This window comes from Malaclemys terrapin, chromosome 12, assembly GCF_027887155.1.
Source record: "Malaclemys terrapin pileata isolate rMalTer1 chromosome 12, rMalTer1.hap1, whole genome shotgun sequence".
NCBI classification, from domain to species: Eukaryota; Metazoa; Chordata; order Testudines; family Emydidae; genus Malaclemys; species Malaclemys terrapin.
The window spans coordinates 30,931,444-30,952,259 of NC_071516.1; the positions used below are offsets into that span (position 1 = coordinate 30,931,444).

Sequence of the window (20,816 nt, forward strand, 5' to 3'; positions counted from 1 at the left end):
GAATCTTTACATGCGTGCAAATCCATCTAAACAATGTCCATTAGAAGGTACCTTTGATTTAGACAAACTTAAATACCTTAAAGAAACTCTGGCTTCACCAAAAGCCTCTGATACACAATGGGAGCAATTTGTCTATTGAGGAAAGGAACGGGTTAATTTGAAATTCAGCTTGGTCCAGAGATAAAGAGAAAGTTAATCTGCGTTCAAGGTCAAGAATCAATGCAGACCAGGCTAAGTACAAAGAAAAACTGCTTTCGGCCCAGCTGACTGTGAAAAAATATAGACATAGTCAAACCAAAGGCAATACAAGTTACAGTGCTGAGATTACATTTGCAAAGCTTAACTGTCCAGTGAGATCCAACAGTCTGCCTTTGCGACCCTGGAGCTGGCGTGGTTTGGGGAAGCTGAAGAAGCCACAGGCAGCCGGCCTGGACTGGAATCACTGAAAAGACGCCCCAGGAGACCTCAGGGTGTAAAAGAACTGCCCTCCCAAGAGAGGAAGCAAGTTGGAGATTGCACAGCACCTTCTCTGAACGTTATACACAGACATGGCCAGTCTGGACGTACGTGTGTGAGTATGAAAGTGTGCCTACTCTCAGCCGCAGTAAGTCTGAGAACCGGAGAGGGATTTAGCATTCCTCTTTCCACCCCGGCTGACCGGGAAGGGTGTCAGGTGGATCTACCCCAGTCGTAGCAGGACTGGGCAATAGAGAAGTTGGAGAAAAGGGAAGAGTTGTGTACTTGATAACTAGAATTGAGCAATTAAGAGCATAGATCATGAACCAGGCAGCAACTCAAACCTACGCCCAGGGCAAGTTGCAAGCCTTGAGACAGGACTTCCAGGCAGAAAAGGAAGCACTGGCTAAGCAAGTACCGGTCCTTCAGGGACTTGTCAGAATTTAACCATTTGTGTTTGCATATGCTGTAAGAGCAGTGTGTTTGCCACAAGAGAAAATTGAATAGTTAAATGCCAATGGGTCATGTGTTTTGCCCAAGTGGCAAGCCTCACGAGGGAGGACTCGGGTAGCCTTGTGAGTAAGAATGTTTAAGAGAAGAGACCAGGAAGGGTGGGGGCTAGTTGAGAAGCCCACCCTCCTAGCTAAATTGGTAGTGAAAAAGCCGGTGCCCATGGAAGGGGACGGTTCAGCGAGAAAAGCAGGATTGGGCCCAAGTGGGCAGGCAATAGATAGAGAGATTGGAGAACAGATTGGAAACTTTGAGGGCATAGTGGAAGGAAAGGAGTAAGTAATTATAAGCATGGGGGATTTCAAATCCCCAGGATAATAATTGAAATGGTAAAATGTGTGTAAGACAGAGTCTTTGTACCAAGGTGCAAGGCTCTCCTTTCTTCTGCTGAATAAAGCAACTCTTCCTTATCCCTGTCTGGCTGTTATTGCCTCTCAGCTAGGTGGACCCGATATTTTGGCGACTCCGGTTAATGAATTTCTGTCTTATACATTTAGGTGTTAGGTGTGTGGACGGAACTGAGCCTCTCATTTGTAATTCCTCAGAGTGGAAGCCATCGCGTGCAATGAAGCTCTGAGGTCGAATTGGGATCCTTCTGTCCCGTCCCCTGTAGCGGTCAGTATTAGTAGAAATTCCTGTAATAGGATCCTATTAGGCCATACTTCCCTCTGTTCTCTGTGTAATTCTCTGTTAGAGTGTCAGCAGGCAGATGGGTGGGTCTCTGGTAAAACCCTCTAAGGATAGCCCTTTGAATTATATGTTAAGTAAATGGCTTTTACCCAGTGTTCAGGAAAGAATAAAGATTTGAATTTGTTTTTGGGTAACAAAATAGCAGATAAAAGATCTGGTAAAAAGAGAGAGAAGGACAGTGCCCCTGGCTCTGTGTGGTCGAGCTGTCACTTTACTAGGCGTGCATGGAGATTTTGTAAGCACAAAAGAAACAGTTACACCTTGTGTAGAAATTGATGTGGCTAGTGTTGTGGAAATTGAATTGTGGAGAGGATGTGCATTTTCCCCAGAACATGTGCAGTGTATATTGTAGCAGAGGTAAAAGAAATGCAAACCTACCAATATAGGTTGTGTTGTCTCTTTCAGATCACTGGGTGTTTGAAAGCAGGAGTTAGAAGTAAAAGGCAATCAAAGTCTGGGAAAGTTAATTGTGTCCCTTTTTACATAAGAATTTTTAAGCTGTGGATAGCTTTGGATCTGGAAGCAAGCCAGAAAGCATCTGTATTAATGCAATTTTCTAACTAATAAGGTAAGAAGCCACTGAAACCTGGGCTGCCTATGAAACAAATACAAGGAAATATGGGGTAATTCCTCTGTTTTGTCTAAAATCAACAAGAGTATGTGTGTATATAAAGGAAATATTTTAAGCAATGACTGACTACCCAGAAGGGGTAGACCTCTGTTCTTTTGTCTTTCAGATCATCAGAGAAAACGGATGCCAGCTGAACAGCATTCAATGTACCATGCATTTACTGGTACAATAGGAATTATTTTTGTGTTCTTTGTCCTGTCTTGTGGTGTTTGTCTTGTGGCCAGAATTGTTGGGTTTAATATTTTCATAAGACAGTCTAGTTCAAAATTAAATAGAAGGGTTAAATCAAAAAGCAGATACTTATTTTTATTCAACTTGGAATACAAAAAATGTTTGGATAAATCAGGAAAATGTGATATACTAAAGTCTAATACAGTTGCTTAAGTAAGAAAAAGAAACTTCATTGGCCAGATTTTTTTTTAATTGAAAAAAATTGTTGTTAAAATTTGCATACCAACAGTCTTTGGAAGCAAGGACATGGAAGGTTAACCCACTCCCCATATTGCCCATGGGATCCTTCTGGCTACTTCAGATTTCTAGCTAGAGGGCTGGGGAGGGAGGAAAGCTATTGGACACCTGAGGTTGTACCGAGTGGACTCCTCAAAAGTGGGTGTGCTTGTCCTGGTTTGTTGCTCCAAAGCTCTGTAATAAAGTTATTTTACTGGAAGGGTGTACATGGCATACATTGAATAATAAGACTAATGTACTGTATAATGGCAATGTGTATGTGTTCATTGTTGGGAAAAGGTGTATGAGTGAAAAGTGGAAGTTTCCTTTGTAGGTTAAAAGAAGCCAAGAAGGGGAGAAGGAAAAAGAACAGAACGAGTTAACTGAGGAAAAATAGCTAGCAAGCTCAGTCCAAAGATAAGATGCTGGCACCATCCAAGGACACTGCCCACAGCTAAGACTTGGCTGATAGCCAAGAAAAGGGGGGCCTGAATGTGCCCAAGCAACTATGAGATCTGCAAAACACTGCCAGGCATTAATGAAATGTGTTAAGTTTCTTTTCTCACAGATAAAAGAAGTGCTACCCAAAGACCCTAGCAGCCCTGCCATTCATTGAAACAAGGAGACTGAGTCTACGTAAAGTCCATCAACGAAAGTCTGCTTTGGCTCCACACTGGAAAGGCCCTTTCCAAGTCCTGTTAACCACCACCACCACCACTGTGAAGTGCCAAGGACTACCTGCCTGGACCCATGCTTCTCACTGTAAAAAGACCCCTCCACCTCGGGAGGACTCTCCGACTGATGATAAGCCTATTTCTCCTTCTAGCTCTGCTGTGTCTTCTGGACAGCAGGAAAAAGAAAGAAAAAAAAAGACAAGGTGAAGTGCTAGTAACCTCTCCCTTGTCCACTGACAGACCTACTGTGCCTCTGGATTTTTCTAGAAGAAGCAAAACCATTACAGGGTGATGTGCTAGTAACCTCTCCCCTGTATGATGCTAAACCACACTGTTTCAGGAAAAGAGAAGAAGGAACACTTGCTTCACTGAAACCACAAAGTCCAGGGATTCCTGACTACAAGAGACATTAAGAACTGACCCTGGTGAAGAAACAAAGAATTATACACTGGCAGGAAGAAACTTGTGGGACCCATGCTTGGGAACGTGGTATTGATTGGATTTTGGGGTTTATTCTACAGGCTGCGCCCTGTGTTTTGGATAAGTCCTTCAGCATGTATTGCCCTCCCTAATTGGATTTTAAATGATAAGTACCAAAGGCACCTTGTTGCCATTGCCCCTGCCATCTCCTCCATTACACTATTACCCCTGTAACACATCCAAATACAGACAATGCCATATATTTGATAAAACCAATGACTAAGGCCTTCACACTTTAGTGATTTATTTAAATATTGTTTGAAAAAATATATTTTTAAGGTTCAGGATATCCCATATAAGCGAACAATTGAATGGATCAGTGGAGATAAAAGTATATGATATCACTACCAGTGAACCCCAAGAATTTATAATTGCTCACAGGGGGCTGCCATTAGATTAGCACAACAGAGGGCTTGGGTTATTTCCTCTAGAAAGAAGAGAGACTTGACCGGATCCCTTTGGGATGGGGCCAATAATGCAGCAGCAGTTTGGAATATTTTTAAGAACCAAGAACATGATGAGAAATTGGGGCAACTAGAGAAGGCCATTGGCCTTGTTTCTGGAGCACAACTAACCCAGGTACAGGCTGGAGCTGATGAGTTATATGTTATTTCCGCCCTTAGTTCAATGACCCAGAAGTTGCTGACAGAGATGGTATTGAATATCACTGAGGCTGGGAAGGCATTGCAGTGGGATCTAGCATGCTCAGAGATTCAGGATTTCTTGAATGACCAGCTAATGGCCATTCGGAATGATCTAGAGCACCAGGCTTGGCCCACTGCCCTTACAGACACATCAGGAGTACCATCTGATCTGTGGCCATGGAGACATACTTGGAAACTTTCTGGGTGGAAGTGTGGACGTTCTCAGTGCTCCTTCCAAGCATATGGACCGGTTCAGGGGGTGTGGGCTTCCACATACCAAATCCTGCCGGGTCCATGGGGAGGATGCATGTGGGATTGGGTAATTCACCGAGACATCTGGGAAATTAGACTTCCTGGTATGCCCAATCGATTTTTAGTCAGTGCTCCTGGGATTACATCTGACATTTGGATGGGGTTAGGGAGTCAATGGACATTTTGGCCGTTACAACCCCCACAGCTTCAGTGTATCCGTAAACTGAAGCCAGGAGAAGTTGTTACTCTTCATCACTACGTTTGCTGGGAGGGTAGGGGACAAGGAACTACCCTGACAGGACACTTATTTTTAAGCTAATGATAGCTGTGTGTATGTTAAAGCCACCACATTGCAAGACATACATTTTAATCTCATTACCACTGCAGGCAATCATATTATTTACTGGCCTGCAGATAGAATTTTGCAAGTAGTCCTTAGGTTCCAGATACCCTTTAATTGGACTAGTTTAGTACCTGATCGATTTCAAAATTTGCTTTCACTGTTACCAGAGGTTCAGAAAATCTCTGAAGTACAAGGGCAAATTCACATGCTTCAAAATATGTATCAAGTTAAAAAGTATGCCTTTCAGACAGCTTATAGAGTATCCACCTTATGTACTAAGTATGATGTATTGTGTTATATGACTAAGATTGTACAACAACTCCATCATATTATCGCTATGGGAATGTTATTGCTTGTGTTGTGCAGGAGTATGTTATTGTTGTTGTAAAGGACGTAATAATAGTAATACCTTTCATGTCCATGCTCATCATGCATTGTCATTACATCCAATCAAAACCCCTAAGGTTGAGGCATCTGATGTAGAATCTGAATTCCGAGATTTAATGCAAATAGAGATTTGAAAACGTTTGTTGTACTAGTAGTACAAAAGGGGGGGGGGGGGTTGTGGAAGCAGAGAAAGAACTGACAGGAAGGGGATGCAATACATGACAGTTCGTTAGCAAGAGTCAGGCTAACTGTAACCCTGATAACGCGAGATTTGTAGAAGCGAGGATTGTGTGAGGCGGGTGAGAAAGAACTGTGTAAGAAGTTATTATGACCTGGTATAGATAAGGTGTAGAAGACCTTGTGTAGATAAGGTATAGAAAATATTGTATGTTGGCAAGAGTCAAAACAAGTGAGGAAATGAGATATCAAGATGGCCTATGTATAAACAAAATGCAACTGTTGCTCATTATTGTCTGTAACAAAAGGTATAAATGCTTACTGTAATTGTTTACCTGTTGAGAGACCTGCTTAGCTCTCTCCCTCTGCGCAATTGTGAGAGTTAATAAAGCATCTGACTTGCTATACCTAAACAAATAGTGAGAACTCTGTTTTTCTCCGACAGTCCCAAAGCCAGGAATAGAAAACAGCAGATCTGATAGCCAGGCCTGGGACCTAACCCTGGTTTTCCTGGCCTTGCCGCTCTAAGTTTAGTCACAGCCTCCATGTCTTTCCCCCCGTGTCCCTTAACCCCACGTCACTGCAGAAGAGAGATTTTCTGGTAGCCAGCTGGCTCTCCTGCATGTGGATGTCGTTCCAAAAGACGTGCTCTGGCTCAGTCCCATTCTATGGTTGGCTGAAGGAACCACTTGGTCACATTCTAGGCCCTGAGTTATACAGGAGGGGCGACTAGATGCACAGAATGGTCCTTTCTGACCTGAACCTCTATCAATCGCTACATTTTCTGCTGCTAGGAAGAGAACTCTGAACCTATTTTCTCTCATTCACTTTCAGTCGGAATAATTTCAATCCAGGCCAAAGGATTTCCTCTTCCATTGTGTCTTCAGCACCTTTGCGAGCAAAGAGTTACTGTTACCCACAGGTTACCAGTTTCAACCGGTCCCAGGGTGAGATGGCCAGGAAAGGGGTTGGAGCTCAACTGCACCTGGCCCAGGTGATGCAGCTCCCAAGGGTGAAGGGAATAAGTGTGGGGGTCACGTGACAAGACGCAGCCTGTGACTAGGACCCAGGCCTGCTGAGAGATAGAAGGGCAGCCTGTGCTCAGCCAGGAGAGAGACCCCAAGGGAAGCAGGCATGGGAGGGGCTTGGAGAGTCCTTTAAAGGTCAGGGACAAGCTGGGAAGGGGCCAGGCTGAGCACTAAGGACAAGGCCCTAGGAGGGAAAGACAGGGCAGTTTAGGAGATTGGGCAGATAGTCCAGTTGGTTTCAGCTCCCAGGACCAGACACCCAGAGGTGAAGAGAAGAACAGGAGTACTTGTGGCACCTTAGAGACTAACAAATTTATTAGAGCATAAGCTTTCGTGGACTACAGCCCACTTCTTCGGATGCATATAGAATGGAACATATAATGAGGAGATATATATACACACATACAGAGAGCATAAACAGGTGGGAGTTGTCTTACCAACTCTGAGAGGCCAATTAATTAAGAGAAAAAAAAAAAAAAAAAAAAAAAAAAAAAAAACTTTTGAAGTGATAATCAAGCTAGCCGAGTACAGACAGTGTGATAAGAAGTGTGAGAGTACTTACAAGGGGAGATAGTCAACGTTTGTAATGGCTCAGCCATTCCCAGTCCTTATTCAAACCGGAGTTGATTGTGTCTAGTTTGCATATCAATTCTAGCTCTGCAGTCTCTCTTTGGAGTCTGTTTTTGAAGTTTTTCTGTTGTAATATAGCCACCCGCAGGTCTGTCACTGAATGACCAGACAGGTTAAAGTGTTCTCCCACTGGTTTTTGAGTATTTTGATTCCTGATGTCAGATTTGTGTCCATTAATTCTTTTGCGTAGAGACTGTCCGGTTTGGCCAATGTACATGGCAGAGGGGCATTGCTGGCACATGATGGCATAGATCACATTGGTAGATGTGCAGGTGAACGAGTCCCTGATGGTATGGCTGATGTGATTAGGTCCTATGATGATGTCACTTGAATAGATATGTGGACAGAGTTGGCATCGGGGTTTGTTACAAGGATAGGTTCCTGGGTTAGTGGTTTTGTTCAGTGATGTGTGGTTGCTGGTGAGTATTTGCTTTAGGTTGGGGGGTTGTCTGTAAGCGAGGACAGGTCTGTCTCCCAAGATCTGTGAGAGTAAAGGATCATCTTTCAGGATAGGTTGTAGATCTCTGATGATGCGCTGGAGAGGTTTTAGTTGGGGGCTGAAGGTGACAGCTAGTGGTGTTCTGTTATTTTCTTTGTTGGGCCTGTCTTGTAGGAGGTGACTTCTGGGTACTCGCCTGGCTCTGTCAATCTGTTTTTTCACTTCAGCAGGTGGGTATTGTAGTTTTAAGAATGCTTGATAGAGATCTTGTAGGTGCTTGTCTCTATCCGAGGGATTGGAGCAAATGCGGTTATATCTTAGAGCTTGGCTGTAGACAATGGATCGTGTGGTGTGTCCTGGATGGAAGCTGGAGGCATGTAGGTAAGTGTAGCGGTCAGTAGGTTTCCGGTATAGGGTGGTATTGATGTGACCATCGCTTATTAGCACAGTAGTGTCCAGGAAATGGACCGCTTGTGTGGATTGATCTAGGCTGAGGTTGATGGTGGGATGGAAATTATTAAAATCATGGTGAAATTCCTCAAGGGCTTCTTTTCCATGGGTCCAGATGATGAAGATGTCATCAATGTAGCGCAAGTAGAGTAGGGGCGTTAGGGGACGAGAGCTAAGGAAGCGTTGTTCTAAGTCAGCCATAAAAATGTTGGCATATTGTGGGGCCATGCGGGTACCCATAGCAGTGCCGCTGACTTGAAGGTATATATTGTCCCCAAATGTGAAATAGTTGTGGGTGAGGGCAAAATCACAAAGTTCAGCCACCAGGTTAGCTGTGACATTATCAGGAATACTGTTCCTGATAGCTTGTAGTCCATCTTTGTGTGGAATATTGGTGTAGAGGGCTTCTACGTCCATAGTGGCCAGGATGGTGTTTTCTGGAAGATCACCGATGGATTGTAGTTTCCTCAGGAAGTCAGTGGTGTCTCGAAGATAGCTGGGAGTGCTGGTAGCGTAGGGTCTTAGGACAGAGTCTACATAACCAGACAAGCCTGATGTTAGGGTGCCAATGCCTGAGATGATGGGGCGTCCAGGATATCCAGGTTTATGGATCTTGGGTAGCAAATAGAATACCCCTGGTCGGGGTTCTAGGCATGTGTCTGTACGGATTTGTTCCTGTGCTTTGTCAGGGAGTTTTTTTAGCAGATGGTGTAGTTTCTTTAGGTAATCCTCAGTGGGATCAGAGGATAATGGCCTGTAGAATGTGGTGTTAGAGAGCTGTCTAGCAGCCTCCTGGTCATATTCCAATTTATTCATGATGACGACAGCACCTCCTTTGTCAGCCTTTTTGATTATGATGTCAGGGTTGTTTCTGAGGCTGTAGATGGCGTTGTGTTCAGCATGGCTGAGGTTATGTGGCAAGTGATGTTGCTTTTCCACAATTTCAGCCTTTGCACGTCGACGGAAGCAATCTATGTAGAAATCCAGTCTGTTGTTTCGTCCGTCCGGAGGAGTCCATGCAGAATCCTTTTCTTTGTAGTGCTGGTAGGGAGGATTCTGTGGGTTAGTATGCTGTTCAGAGGTATGTTGGAAATATTCTTTGAGTCGGAGACGTCGAAAGTAGGATTCTAGGTCACCGCAGAACTGTATCATATTCATGGGTCTGGAGGGACAAAAGGAGAGGCCCCGAGATAGGACAGACTCTTCTGCTGGGCTAAGAGTATAGCTGGAAAGATTAACAATATTGCTGGGTGGGTTAAGGGAACTACTGTTGTGGCTGCTTGTGGCATGTAGCACACTAAGGTGCCACAAGTACTCCTGTTCTTCTTTTTGCGGATACAGACTAACACGGCTGTTACTCTGAAACCAGAGGTGAAGGTGATTGTCGGGGATTCTGTCCTTCTTCCCCAGTGTAGATTTGATAGTGGAGAAGACTGATGCCGTAAGGGGGAAGTGAGTTACCCCAAGGTCACCCAGTGAGTTTATATCACAAATGCATACTCGGAAGGATCCAATAGAAACATGGATTTTCCAGTCTCTTCTTTCTAGGAGTCCCCAGGGCTAAGGTAAAACCCCTGCTGCCCCTCCCCATTCTGCTCACCTCCAAGATGTGCTGGAGTTTGTCTGTGCTGGGGGGTGCTGTCAGCAGGATCGAGAGCTCGTCATCCATGTTCTCTGGGCAGGCCTTGCTCAGAGCCTGCCAGCGGAGGGAGACCAGGGGTCAGGGCCTGCATTAGCACCGGTGTGCCATTGAGGCTAACAGCGGGACTTTGCCTGGGAGTTCGCGTGGGGAGAGCGCACTGAGGCTTTCATCTGCAGGTTTCTCTGAGTAGTTCCTGCAACAGTTGAGGAAGTTCTTAAGAGGACGGTGATATGGAAGGTGAGCGATCAGCTGTTGTAACCTGCACAGGTTGTGCCATGTTTGTCTTTCTTCCACAGGACAGAAACGAGTTTGTCTGTACAAAGTGCAAGCTGGTCTCCATATTGGAAGAGAAGGTTCGAGGCCTGGAGAAACGAGTATCGACTCTGCGTTGCATAAGGGAAAATGAAGATTTCCTGGACAGACGTCAGGAGATGCTTCTACGGCCACAATGTTCTGAAGATTCAGAGCAGGCGCAGCAGGGACAGAAGGATTGTGAAGAGGTTTGGCAGCATGTGACCTCCAGAAGGAGAAAGAGGAGCGTCCATACACCAGCAATGGAGATACAGGTGAGCAATCGTTTCCATGTTCTCTCTACAGGTACTAATGCGGAGAGTGGACTAGATGACCCATCTGAGGGAAGGGAGCAGAAGGAGACTCCACCGATTGGAAGGCAAAAGATGCACTGTCCTAGGGATGGGGGTTCCACGACCACCACTCCCAAGAGGAGGAGGAGGGTGGTGGTGGTCGGGGACTCCCTCCTCAGGGGGACTGAGTCATCTATCTGCCGCCCTGACCGGGAAAACCGAGAGGTCTGCTGCTTGCCAGGAGCTAGGATACACGATGTGACGGAGAGACTGCCGAGACTCATCAAGCCCTCGGATCGCTACCCCTTCCTGCTTCTCCACGTGGGCACCAATGATACTGCCAAGAATGACCTTGAGCGAATCACTGCAGACTACGTGGCTCTGGGAAGAAGGATAAAGGAGTTTGAGGCGCAAGTGGTGTTCTCGTCCATCCTCCCTGTGCAAGGAAAAGGCCGGGGTAGAGACCGTCGAATCGTGGAAGTCAACGAGTGGCTACGCAGGTGGTGTCGGAGAGAAGGCTTTGGATTCTTCGACCATGGGATGGTGTTCCAAGAAGGAGGAGTGCTAGGCAGAGACGGGCTCCACCTAACGAAGAGAGGGAAGAGCATCTTCGCCAGCAGGCTGGCTAACCTAGTGAGGAGGGCTTTAAACTAGGTTCACCGGGGGAAGGAGACCAAAGCCCTGAGGTAAGTGGGGAAATGGGATCCTGGGAGGAAGCACAAGCAGGAGAGCGCAAGGGCGGAGGACTCCTGTCTCATGCTGAGAAAGAGGGACGATCGATGAGTTATCTTAAGTGCCTATACACAAATGCAAGAAGCCTGGGAAACAAGCAGGGAGAACTGGAAGTCCTGGCACAGTCAGGGAACTATGATGTGATTGGAATAACAGAGACTTGGTGGGATAACTCACATGACTGGAGTACTGTCATGGATGGATATAAACTGTTCAGGAAGGACAGGCAGGGCAGAAAAGGTGGGGGAGTTGCGTTGTATGTAAGAGAAGAGTATGACAGCTCAGAGCTCCGGTATGAAACTGCAGAAAAACCTGAGAGTCTCTGGATAAAGTTGAGAAGTGTGAGCAACAAGGGTGATGTCGTGGTTGGAGTCTGCTATAGACCACCAGACCAGGGGGATGAGGTGGACGAGGCTTTCTTCTGGCAACTAGCAGAAGTTGCTAGATCGCAGGCCTTGGTTCTCATGGGAAACTTTAATCACTCTGATATCTGTTGGGAGAGCAATACAGCGGTGCACAGACAATCTAGGAAATTTTTGGAAAGTGTAGGGGACAATTTCCTGGTGCAAGTGCTGGAGGAATCAACTAGGGGCAGAGCTTTTCTTGATCTGCTGCTCACAAACAGGGAAGAATTAGTAGGGGAAGCAAAAGTGGATGGGAACCTGGGAGGCAGTGACCATGAGATGGTCGAGTTCAGGATCCTGACACAAGGAAGAAAGGAGATCAGCAGAATACGGACCCTGGACTTCAGAAAAGCAGACTTTGACTCCCTCAGGGAACAGATGGGCAGGATCCCCTGGGAGAATAACATGAAGGGCAAAGGGGTCCAGGAGAGCTGGCTGTATTTTAAAGAATCCTTATTGAGGTTGCAGGAACAAACCATCCCGATGCGTAGAAAGAATAGTAAATATGGCAGGCGACCAGCTTGGCTAAACAGTGAAATCCTTGCTGATCTTAAACGCAAAAAAGAAGCTTACAAGAAGTGGAAGATTGGACAAATGACCAGGGAGGAGTATAAAAATATTGCTCAGGCATGCAGGAGTGAAATCAGGAAGGCCAAATCACACTTGGAGTTGCAGATAGCAAGAGATGTTAAGAGTAACAAGAAGGGTTTCTTCAGGTATGTTAGCAAGAAGAAGAAAGTCAAGGAAAATGTGGGCCCCTTACTGAATGAGGGAGGCAACCTAGTGACCGAGGATGTGGAAAAAGCTAATGTACTCAATGATTTTTTTGCCTCTGTCTTCACGCACAAGGTGAGCTCCCAGACTGCTGCACTGGGCAGTACAGCATGGGGAGAAGGTGACCAGCCCTCTGTGGAGAAAGAAGTGGTTCGGGACTATTTAGAAAAACTGGACGTGCACAAGTCCACGGGGCCGGATGCGCTGCATCCGAGGGTGCTAAAGGAGTTGGCGGGTGAGATTGCAGAGCCATTGGCCATTATTTTTGAAAACTCATGGCGATCGGGGGAGGTCCCGGATGACTGGAAAAAGGCTAATGTAGTGCCCATCTTTAAAAAAGGGGAGAAGGAGGATCCGGGGAACTACAGGCCAGGCAGCCTCACCTCAGTCCCTGGAAAAATCATGGAGCAGGTCCTCAAGGAATCAATTATGAAACACTTAGAGGAGAGGAAAGTGATCAGGAACAGTCAGCATGGATTCACGAAGGGGAAGTCGTTCCTGACTAACCTAGTTGCCTTCTATGATGAGATAACTGGCTCTGTGGATGAGGGGAAAGCAGTGGATGTGTTATTCCTTGACTTTAGCAAAGCTTTTGATATGGTCTCCCACAGTATTCTTGCTGCCAAGTTAAAGAAGTATGGGCTGGATGAATGGACTGTAAGGTGGATAGAAAGCTGGCTAGATCGTCGGGCTCAACGGGTAGTGATCAATGGCTCCATGTCTAGTTGGCAGCCGGTTTCAAGCGGAGTGCCCCAAGGGTCAGTCCTGGGGCCGGTTTTGTTTAATATCTTTATTAATGATCTGGAGGATGGTGTGGACTGCACTCTCAGCAAGTTTGCAGATGACACTAAACTAGGAGGCGTGGTAGATACACTAGAGGGTAGGGATCGGATACAGAGGGACCTAGACAAATTAGAGGATTGGGCCAAAAAAAACCTGATGAGGTTCAACAAGGACAAGTGCAGAGTCCTGCACTTAGGACGGAAGAATCCCATGCACTGCTACAGACTAGGGTCCGAATGGCTAGGTAGCAGTTCTGCAGAAAAGGACCTAGGGGTCACAGTGGACGAGAAGCTGGATATGAGTCAACAGTGTGCTCTTGTTGCCAAGAAGGCTAACGGCATTTTGGGCTGTATAAGTAGGGGCATTGCCAGCAGATCAAGAAACGTGATCATTCCCCTTTATTCGACATTGGTGAGGCCTCATCTGGAATACTGTGTCCAGTTTTGGGCCCCACACTACAAGAAGGATGTGGAAAAATTGGAAAGAGTCCAGCGGAGGGCAACAAAAATGATTAGGGGTCTGGAGCACATGACTTATGAGGAGAGGCTGAGGGAACTGGGATTGTTTAGTCTCCAGAAGAGAAGAATGAGGGGGGATTTGATAGCAGCCTTCAACTACCTGAATGGGGGTTCCAAAGAGGATGGAGCTCGGCTGTTCTCAGTGGTGACAGATGACAGAACAAGGAGCAATGGTCTCAAGTTGCAGTGGGGGAAGTCCAGGTTGGATATCAGGAAAAACTATTTCACTAGGAGGGTGGTGAAACACTGGAATGCGTTACCTTGGGAGGTGGTGGAGTCTCCTTCCTTGGAGGTTTTTAAGGCCCGGCTTGACAAAGCCCTGGCTGGGATGATTTAGCTGGGAATTGGTCCTGCTTTGAGCAGGGGGTTGGACTAGATGACCTCTTGAGGTCCCTTCCAACTCTGATATTCTATGATTCTATGATTCTATGACCAGGAGCCGGCTGAGGTAAGCGCCGCCTGGCCGGAGCTCGCACCCAGAAACCCTACCCCAGGTCGGAACCCCCTCCCACACCCAAATTCCCTCCCAGACCTCACACCCGGCACCCCAACCCCCTACCCCAGATCGGAACCCCCCCCTGTACCCTAATCCCTAATCTCCAGCCCAATCCCAGAGCCCGCATCCCCACCGGAGACCTCACCCCTCCCTGCACTCCAACCCCCAGCTGTAGCCCAGTGAAAGTGAGTGAGGGTGTGAGAGCGAGCGACTGAGGGAAGTGGGCTGGGCTGGAGTGAGTGGGGGTGGGGCATTGGGGAAGGGGCATGAAAGGGGTTGGGTCAAGGGCGTTTGGTTTTGTGCAAGTAGAAAGTTGGCAACTCTACTTAAGGACCTTTGAAAAGCAGCCTCCTTAGCACCGCTCCTGATACCAGGGGCAAAGGCACCCCCGGACATGAGAACCACAATAGGCCAGAGCAAAACGCTGCGTTAGAAATCGGAGCTCAGGCTGCCAAGCGAACGATAGCTGACAGACAGGAGATGCGGGAATTAAGGTTGTGCCTTCAGCCAGCAACTGTTATTCATCCGTTTGCACCACACACACACCTGTAGGCAGGGCCACTATTTCCTTGTCTGTCTGTCTGTTTAGCGTCTCTCGGTCCTTACTGTGCCCATCACCGTGGTGTCTGAGTGGCAAACCAAGGGTTTGACGTGTGCATATGAAACTGCCTGACTGGAAGGACGTGGTTTGGTGTGGATCAGTGACTGCTGGGGCGATTGGTGGCAGAAGGCTCTGAGGGCCTGGCTCATTCCGACCTGGCTCATTCCAATGGCTTCTACAGCTGACAGCAGCCTAGTCTCCTGCCTGGGTCCGACGCAAACCAGGAAGTACAGGACCACGGTTCAAAAGAGCAGCTCGAAAGATCACTTTCGCTGAGCCCAGCCCTGCACAGATTTCCAGCTTAGGTTTGCATTTTCAGCAAAAGTTCTTCTTGATTATTTTCTCCCAACCGCTTTGTGCCTCCATAATAGCCAGCCACCCCGTCAGTCGCATCCAGGGGCGCTCCAGGGACAGCGTGTGTGCGTGTATGTGTACGTCTGTATATATGTGTATATGTACATGTGTGTATGTATGTGTGTACGTGTATGTGCACATGAGTGTGTGCACGTGAGTGTGCGTGTGTATGTGTGTACATGTACCCCAGTCAGATGTATACATCTGGATTTCCTTTGAAAGAATTTTCAAATTGAGCTGATCAAGTGCAATGGCAAAGCACCCAATTCTTCTGCCCCCCAACTGCCTTCGCTGCTTTAACGTACAACCTGCTCCGCTGGCACCTCTGACTCCTGAAAGCTCTAACGCTCCAGGGGAGCAGGCCGTGCCCTGCCCTGCCCTGGCTGCCCCGGGTGTTACCTCGGAGAGAATCGTTCTAGATTCCAATGAGTGGCAGGTGCAGGGAAGAGCCTTATCTGGGGGGAGGCTGTACCAGACCCGCCCGACCCAGGCAGGCTCCCAGGTACTCTCTGCTCGGGGCTGATAAGGCTCCTTAGCAGTTTCTCTCCAAACAAATTCCAGTTCAAGACACCTGAGAGCTCCACAGCAGGGCAGCATCCCCAGAGCGCAGCAGGGCGGGGTTAGGGGGAGCAGTCGGTAGCAGCACCTGCCCCTCGTATGGCAGGAGCGAGAAGTGCCAGCCTCTCTGCACAGAGCAGCAGTGTTTAGCCTGGGCCAGACATGCTGCAGTGATGGGTAAGAGCGGGCTCAGAGAGCCAGAGGGTCTGTGGGGCAGCGCTGGGCCCTTCTGCTCCGCACTAGGGCTGGGTGGGCGTGTTCAGCTGGGATTGGAACCCACCAGCACTTGTGGGTGCGAATATGGGGCTGGAACGCAACGTGGGGCGCTCCCACCTCGCCCGGGGGCGACTGGGGGGAAGGGCAGAGAGACACCTGGGCTGAGACCCCAGCTCCAGGGAGACAGTCACCCCGGCCCAGCCGGGTTAAATTGCCCAGCTGTGTGACAGCCCCCCCATCCTGAAGGGGTCGCCCCACTGGTATGTCACAGCAGGGTAATGTGCGTATTGAACAGCAGGGGTTGCCAGAGACTGGCTGGGAGAGGCCTTTGGGGATGGAGGAAGCAGCACTAAGGTACATGCCAACCTCCCTACAGAGGAGGGCCGTGCCCCGCAGGTGTGGGGCAGGGAGCTGGGACACTGCGCGGTGGGTCATTGTCTGGCCCAGGCCCTTCCTAGCCGGAGGCTGAGGCCGAGGCATTTCCTTCAGGTCACCTTCCGCTGCAGCTTGGCCACGGGCCCCCATAGCCACTAGCCCAGCCAGGGATCCCAAGTGGGGATTGTCACGGCTGGCTCCTCCCTGCCACCAGCAGCTCTTCACTGCCAGGAAATTCCTGAAATCCTGTGTGCCCCTCCCCCACCCACCTCCTTGGGCTGTGAGTGCTAGGGTTACCATATTTCAGCAAGCAAAAAAGAGGACGGGAGGAGCCCCGCCCTAGCCCCTCCCACTTCCTGCCCCCCCAGAACCCCCAACCCTCTCCCCGTTCCTTGTCCCCTGACTGCCCCCTCCTGGGACCCCTGCCCCTAACTGCCCCCCAGGACTCCACTCCCTATCTAAGCCTCCCTGCCTCTTGTCCCCTGACTGCCCCAACCCTTATCCACACCCCCACCCCCAGACAGACCCCTGGGACTCCCACGCCCCATCCAACCACTCCCCACCCCCTGACAGCCCCCCCCAGAACTCCCAACCCATCTAAACCCCTCTGCTCCCTGTCCCCTGACTGCTCCGATCCCTCTCCCCACTCCTGCCCCCTGACAGCTCCCCCCCAGAACTCCCAGCCCCCCACCCCCCTGCTCCTTGTCCCCTGACTGCCCCCTCCTGGGACCCCTGCTCCTAACTGCCCTCCAGAACCCCACCCCCTACCTAAGACTCCCTGTTCCTTGTCCCCTAACTGACCGCTCCTAAGACCCCCCCCAACTGCCCCCCAGGACCCTACCCCCTACCTGTACCCTGACTGCCCAAAACTTTCTCCACTCCCCCCAAAAAGCCCCCGCCTGAACTCCCGACCCCCCCGTTTCTTGACTGCCCCCTCCAGAACCTCCCTGCCCCTTCTCCTGCCCCCTGGCCCCCTTACCCTGCTGCTCAGAACAGGGTGTTGGGCTCTGTGCGAGCCGGACACGTGGCTGCGCTCCCCAGCACAACAAAACCCGGTTCCTGGCCCTGCACAGTGCTGCCGGAGCCGGGCTGCAGGGGAGAGCTGCCGGCTCAGAATGCAGGGAGGGAGGGAGGGGGGAGGAGGAGGAGCTCCTCTACAGCTGCTCCGGACTTTCCTGCAGCCCGTGACTTTCCTGCAGCCCTCCCAGCCGCTCTGCTCTGCTCTGCCGGGGGAGGGGGGAAATCCCGGACATTTTGAGTTATTTACAAATTCCCCCCGGACGCTATTTTTAGCACAAAAAGGAGGACATGTCCGGGTAAATTCGGACGAATGGTAACCCTAGTGAGTGCCCCCCCGGACAGCCCCTCCCCCGAGCTCTGAGTGCCCCTGGCCAGTCCCTCCCCTCAGCCCCCCCCCCCACTTCCTGGGGCTCTGAGTGCCCTCAGCCAGTCCCCCTCCCACACCCCGGGGCTGAGTGACCTTGGCCAACCCCCATCCCTTCAGGAGGAACTCCCAGTACCCACCTAGCCCCCACACCTCAGGGTTCCCCTCCCTGCGGCTCTGTGGCCATACCCCCACCAGGGCCGGCTTTAGGCCAATTCAACCAATTCCCCTGAATCGGGCCCCGGGCCCAAGCCCCGGTATGGTGTACCAGCAAGAGCTGGTGCGCTGTACCAGGGTGGCCCGGCTTCTCCAGGGGGCAATTTAAAGGACCTAGGGCTCCCAGCAGGGGCCGGAGCCCCAGGCCCTTTAAATTGCTACCAGACCCCCACTGCTGGAGCCCTGGGGTAGGGCTGCGGGGCTCTTGGGGCTATTTAAAAAGTCCGGGGCTCCCGCTGCCTCTACCGCCCTGGCCCTTTAAATAGCCACTGGAGCCCCGCTGCTTCCCCAGGGCTCCCGCGGCTATTTAAAGGGCCGGGGCGGTAGAAGCAGGGGAGCCCTGGGCCCTTTAAATAGCCCCCAGAGCCCTGGGATAGCGGGGGACTCGGGGGCTATTTAAAGGGCTGGGGCTCCAGCTGCCTCTGCTGCACCCCGTCCCCGCACCAGCCCCGCACCCCCTGCCCTGCCCGCAGCCAGCCCCGTCTCCAGCCAGCCCTGCACCCCTTGTCCGCAGCCAGCCCCTGCTGCACCCCTGCCCTACCTCCAGCCCCGCCCCCCCGTTCTGCCCGCACCAGCCCCGCCCCCCTGCCCTGCCTGCAGCCAGTCTTGCACCCCCTGCCCACAGCCAGCCCCTGCCGCACCCCCCTGCCCTGTCTCCAGCCAACCCCTGCCGCACCCCCCTGCGACCCTGCCCAAAGCCAGCCAGCCCCATGCACACCCCTGCCCGCACCAGCCCTGCACCTCCCTACCCACACCAGCACCGCACCCCGTGCCCTGCCTGCATCAAGCCCCGCACCTCCTGCAGCCAACCCCTGCGGCACCTCCCTGCCTGAAGCCAGCTAGTCCCACACTCCTCTGTCTCCAGCCCTGCCAATCCCCGCTGCACCCCCCTGCAGCCCTGCCTGAAGCCAGCCAGCCCGCCCCACACACCCCTGTCTCCAGCCAGCCCCACACCCCTTGTCCTTCCTGCAGCCAGACCCTACCTCCAGTGAGCCCCTGCCCTGCAGTTCCCAGGGCAGTAACCCTGCACACCTGCTTCAATGAGGGGGGCAGGGAGCAGCTGGAACCCACACATGTGCACACCACTAGGGTGACCAGACAGCAAGTGTGAAAAATCGGGATGGGGTGGGGGGTAATAGAATCCTATAAGAAAAAGACCCAAAAATCGGGACTGTCCCTATAAAATCAAGACATCTGGTCACCTTAGCACACCCCCAGGAAGTGGCGGGGACCCACACACATGAAACAGAGCTCATTAATAACTGATCAACAGCAGTGCCAGGCTGTGCTGGGCGAGGCGGGAGGGTCCAGCAGTCCCAGCTCTCGGTTGTGCCGTTTCCGGGCACAGGGAACTGGGAGTCGCGGCTCCTGAAGGGCGGGTTTGTGTTCCCAGCTTCTCACCGGCTCTTCCCTTTTGCAGCTGCCCGGTGCCCTCGTCTCCTGCTCCTCACCGGCCTGCTTGCCCTGTCAGCCCCAGTTCTCACCCTGGAAATACACAACCTGAACATCTTAAAGGGACCCACCCATGCAATCAGGAACATCCACCCAAAGCACCTGAAGGCAGGTGTGTCGTGTGTCTGCTTCTATAGCCCTCCCCTCTGGCCCTAGGGGTCCCTGCCAGCCCTGGGGCCCCAGGACATCACTCACTGGCTGCCTGGGGATTATGGAGGCCTGAAGCCACTGGGAGAAATTACAATCCAACCGTAGCTCTCTATTCAAACCACGCTGAGCTCTTTGGCGGTTTGAGGGAGGGGAGGGAGGGAGGTTCGGGGGGGCACAGGGGCTGGCCCATTGCAGTGCAGAGAGCAGCACGGGACAAAGCCAGGAGGTGCTGGTTGCCTTGGGCAGCAGAGGGGGCGTGGAGGAGTGAACTGGTGCAGCCCGGGCCCGAGCCAGGCAGGGGCAGACGGGATGAGATGGGGGTGCGCAGGCAGCAGAGCGACTGGTGCAGAATTAACACAGAGCTCGAGCTAGGCAGGGCAGGGCTGTGCAGAGCTCGAGGGGAGGCGCGGGGGCTGGAAGCTGCTGCAGGAGGAGCTGCAGAGCCAGGGAAGGGACTGGAAGGCACAAGGTGGCATGGGCAGAGCCACGGGAGCGGGCGGTGAGTTTGGTGGCTGCATTTGGGCCAGACTGGAGGGGAGCAGACGGGAGCCAGGTAGAGCAGTGAGGGGGGTTTGCAGAAGTGTGGGCAGAAGAACGGTTTGTCCTGGATGAGGGTTTCAGGGACACGGAGAAGGGGAGGCGAATGCACTGCTACCACTCTCTGGTGCTTGGGAGACAGTCTCTGCCAACCCCTCATGTCACGCGGATCTCCCAATTCCTGTCCCTACAGATCAGGGGAAAGGGAGCCTGCGGCACAGCCGAGCCAGTGACCCACAGTTACCAGAGGCCCACGGTAAGAGTATCCCACGCTTCACCTATCCACGCCCTGCAGAAATGAGATGCAAGAACAAGAAGGAACAGAGAGTCCTGTGGCACCTTTAAGACTAACAGAAGTATTGGAGCATAAGCTTTCGTGGGTGAATGCCCACTTCATCAGACGCAAGGCATTCACCCACAAAAGCTTATGCTCCAATACTTCTGTTAGTCTTAAAGGTGCCACAGGACCCTCTGTTGCTTTTTACAGATTCAGACTAACACGGCTACCCCTCGGATATGAAGAACAACAAGAGTTATTCACACAGCTTCTCCCTGCAGGGCAGAACAAGGCATTGGGATGCATTGTCTGACCGGGCCAGAGGGGAATCCCCAGGGATTATACAGGCCCCTGGGAGCAGGAACTCTGATGGCAGAGGGTGGGAGGGTGTGGGGGAAAGGGCTTGATACACACAGACTGTAACGTGTCCTGCAGAGGAGAAGCTTTGGGTCATGATCTTTCTGCAGGGAAAGTGGCACCACTGATAGACTGTGTGGGATCCAGGACCCAGGGCTGTGACCCACT

The 20,816-nt window shown here is 51.0% G+C and overlaps 1 protein-coding gene across 2 annotated transcripts in view; it reads left to right on the plus strand.

Annotated features, from left to right (window-relative positions):
* LOC128846412 (fibrinogen-like protein 1-like protein) overlaps positions 1–20,816 on the plus strand; it is a 196,968-nt gene that overhangs the window by 70,784 nt on the left and 105,368 nt on the right. Inside the window, exons 1-2 of one of the 2 annotated variants that reach the window (XM_054045496.1) lie at positions 15,750–15,861; positions 19,296–19,439. In XM_054045496.1, the coding sequence (XP_053901471.1) occupies positions 15,858–15,861; positions 19,296–19,439 (148 nt within the window). In that variant the 5' untranslated portion in view covers positions 15,750–15,857. Of the gene's footprint in view, positions 1–15,749; positions 15,862–19,295; positions 19,440–20,816 lie in introns of those variants that run through there. The other variant, XM_054045497.1, reaches the window with a different exon arrangement.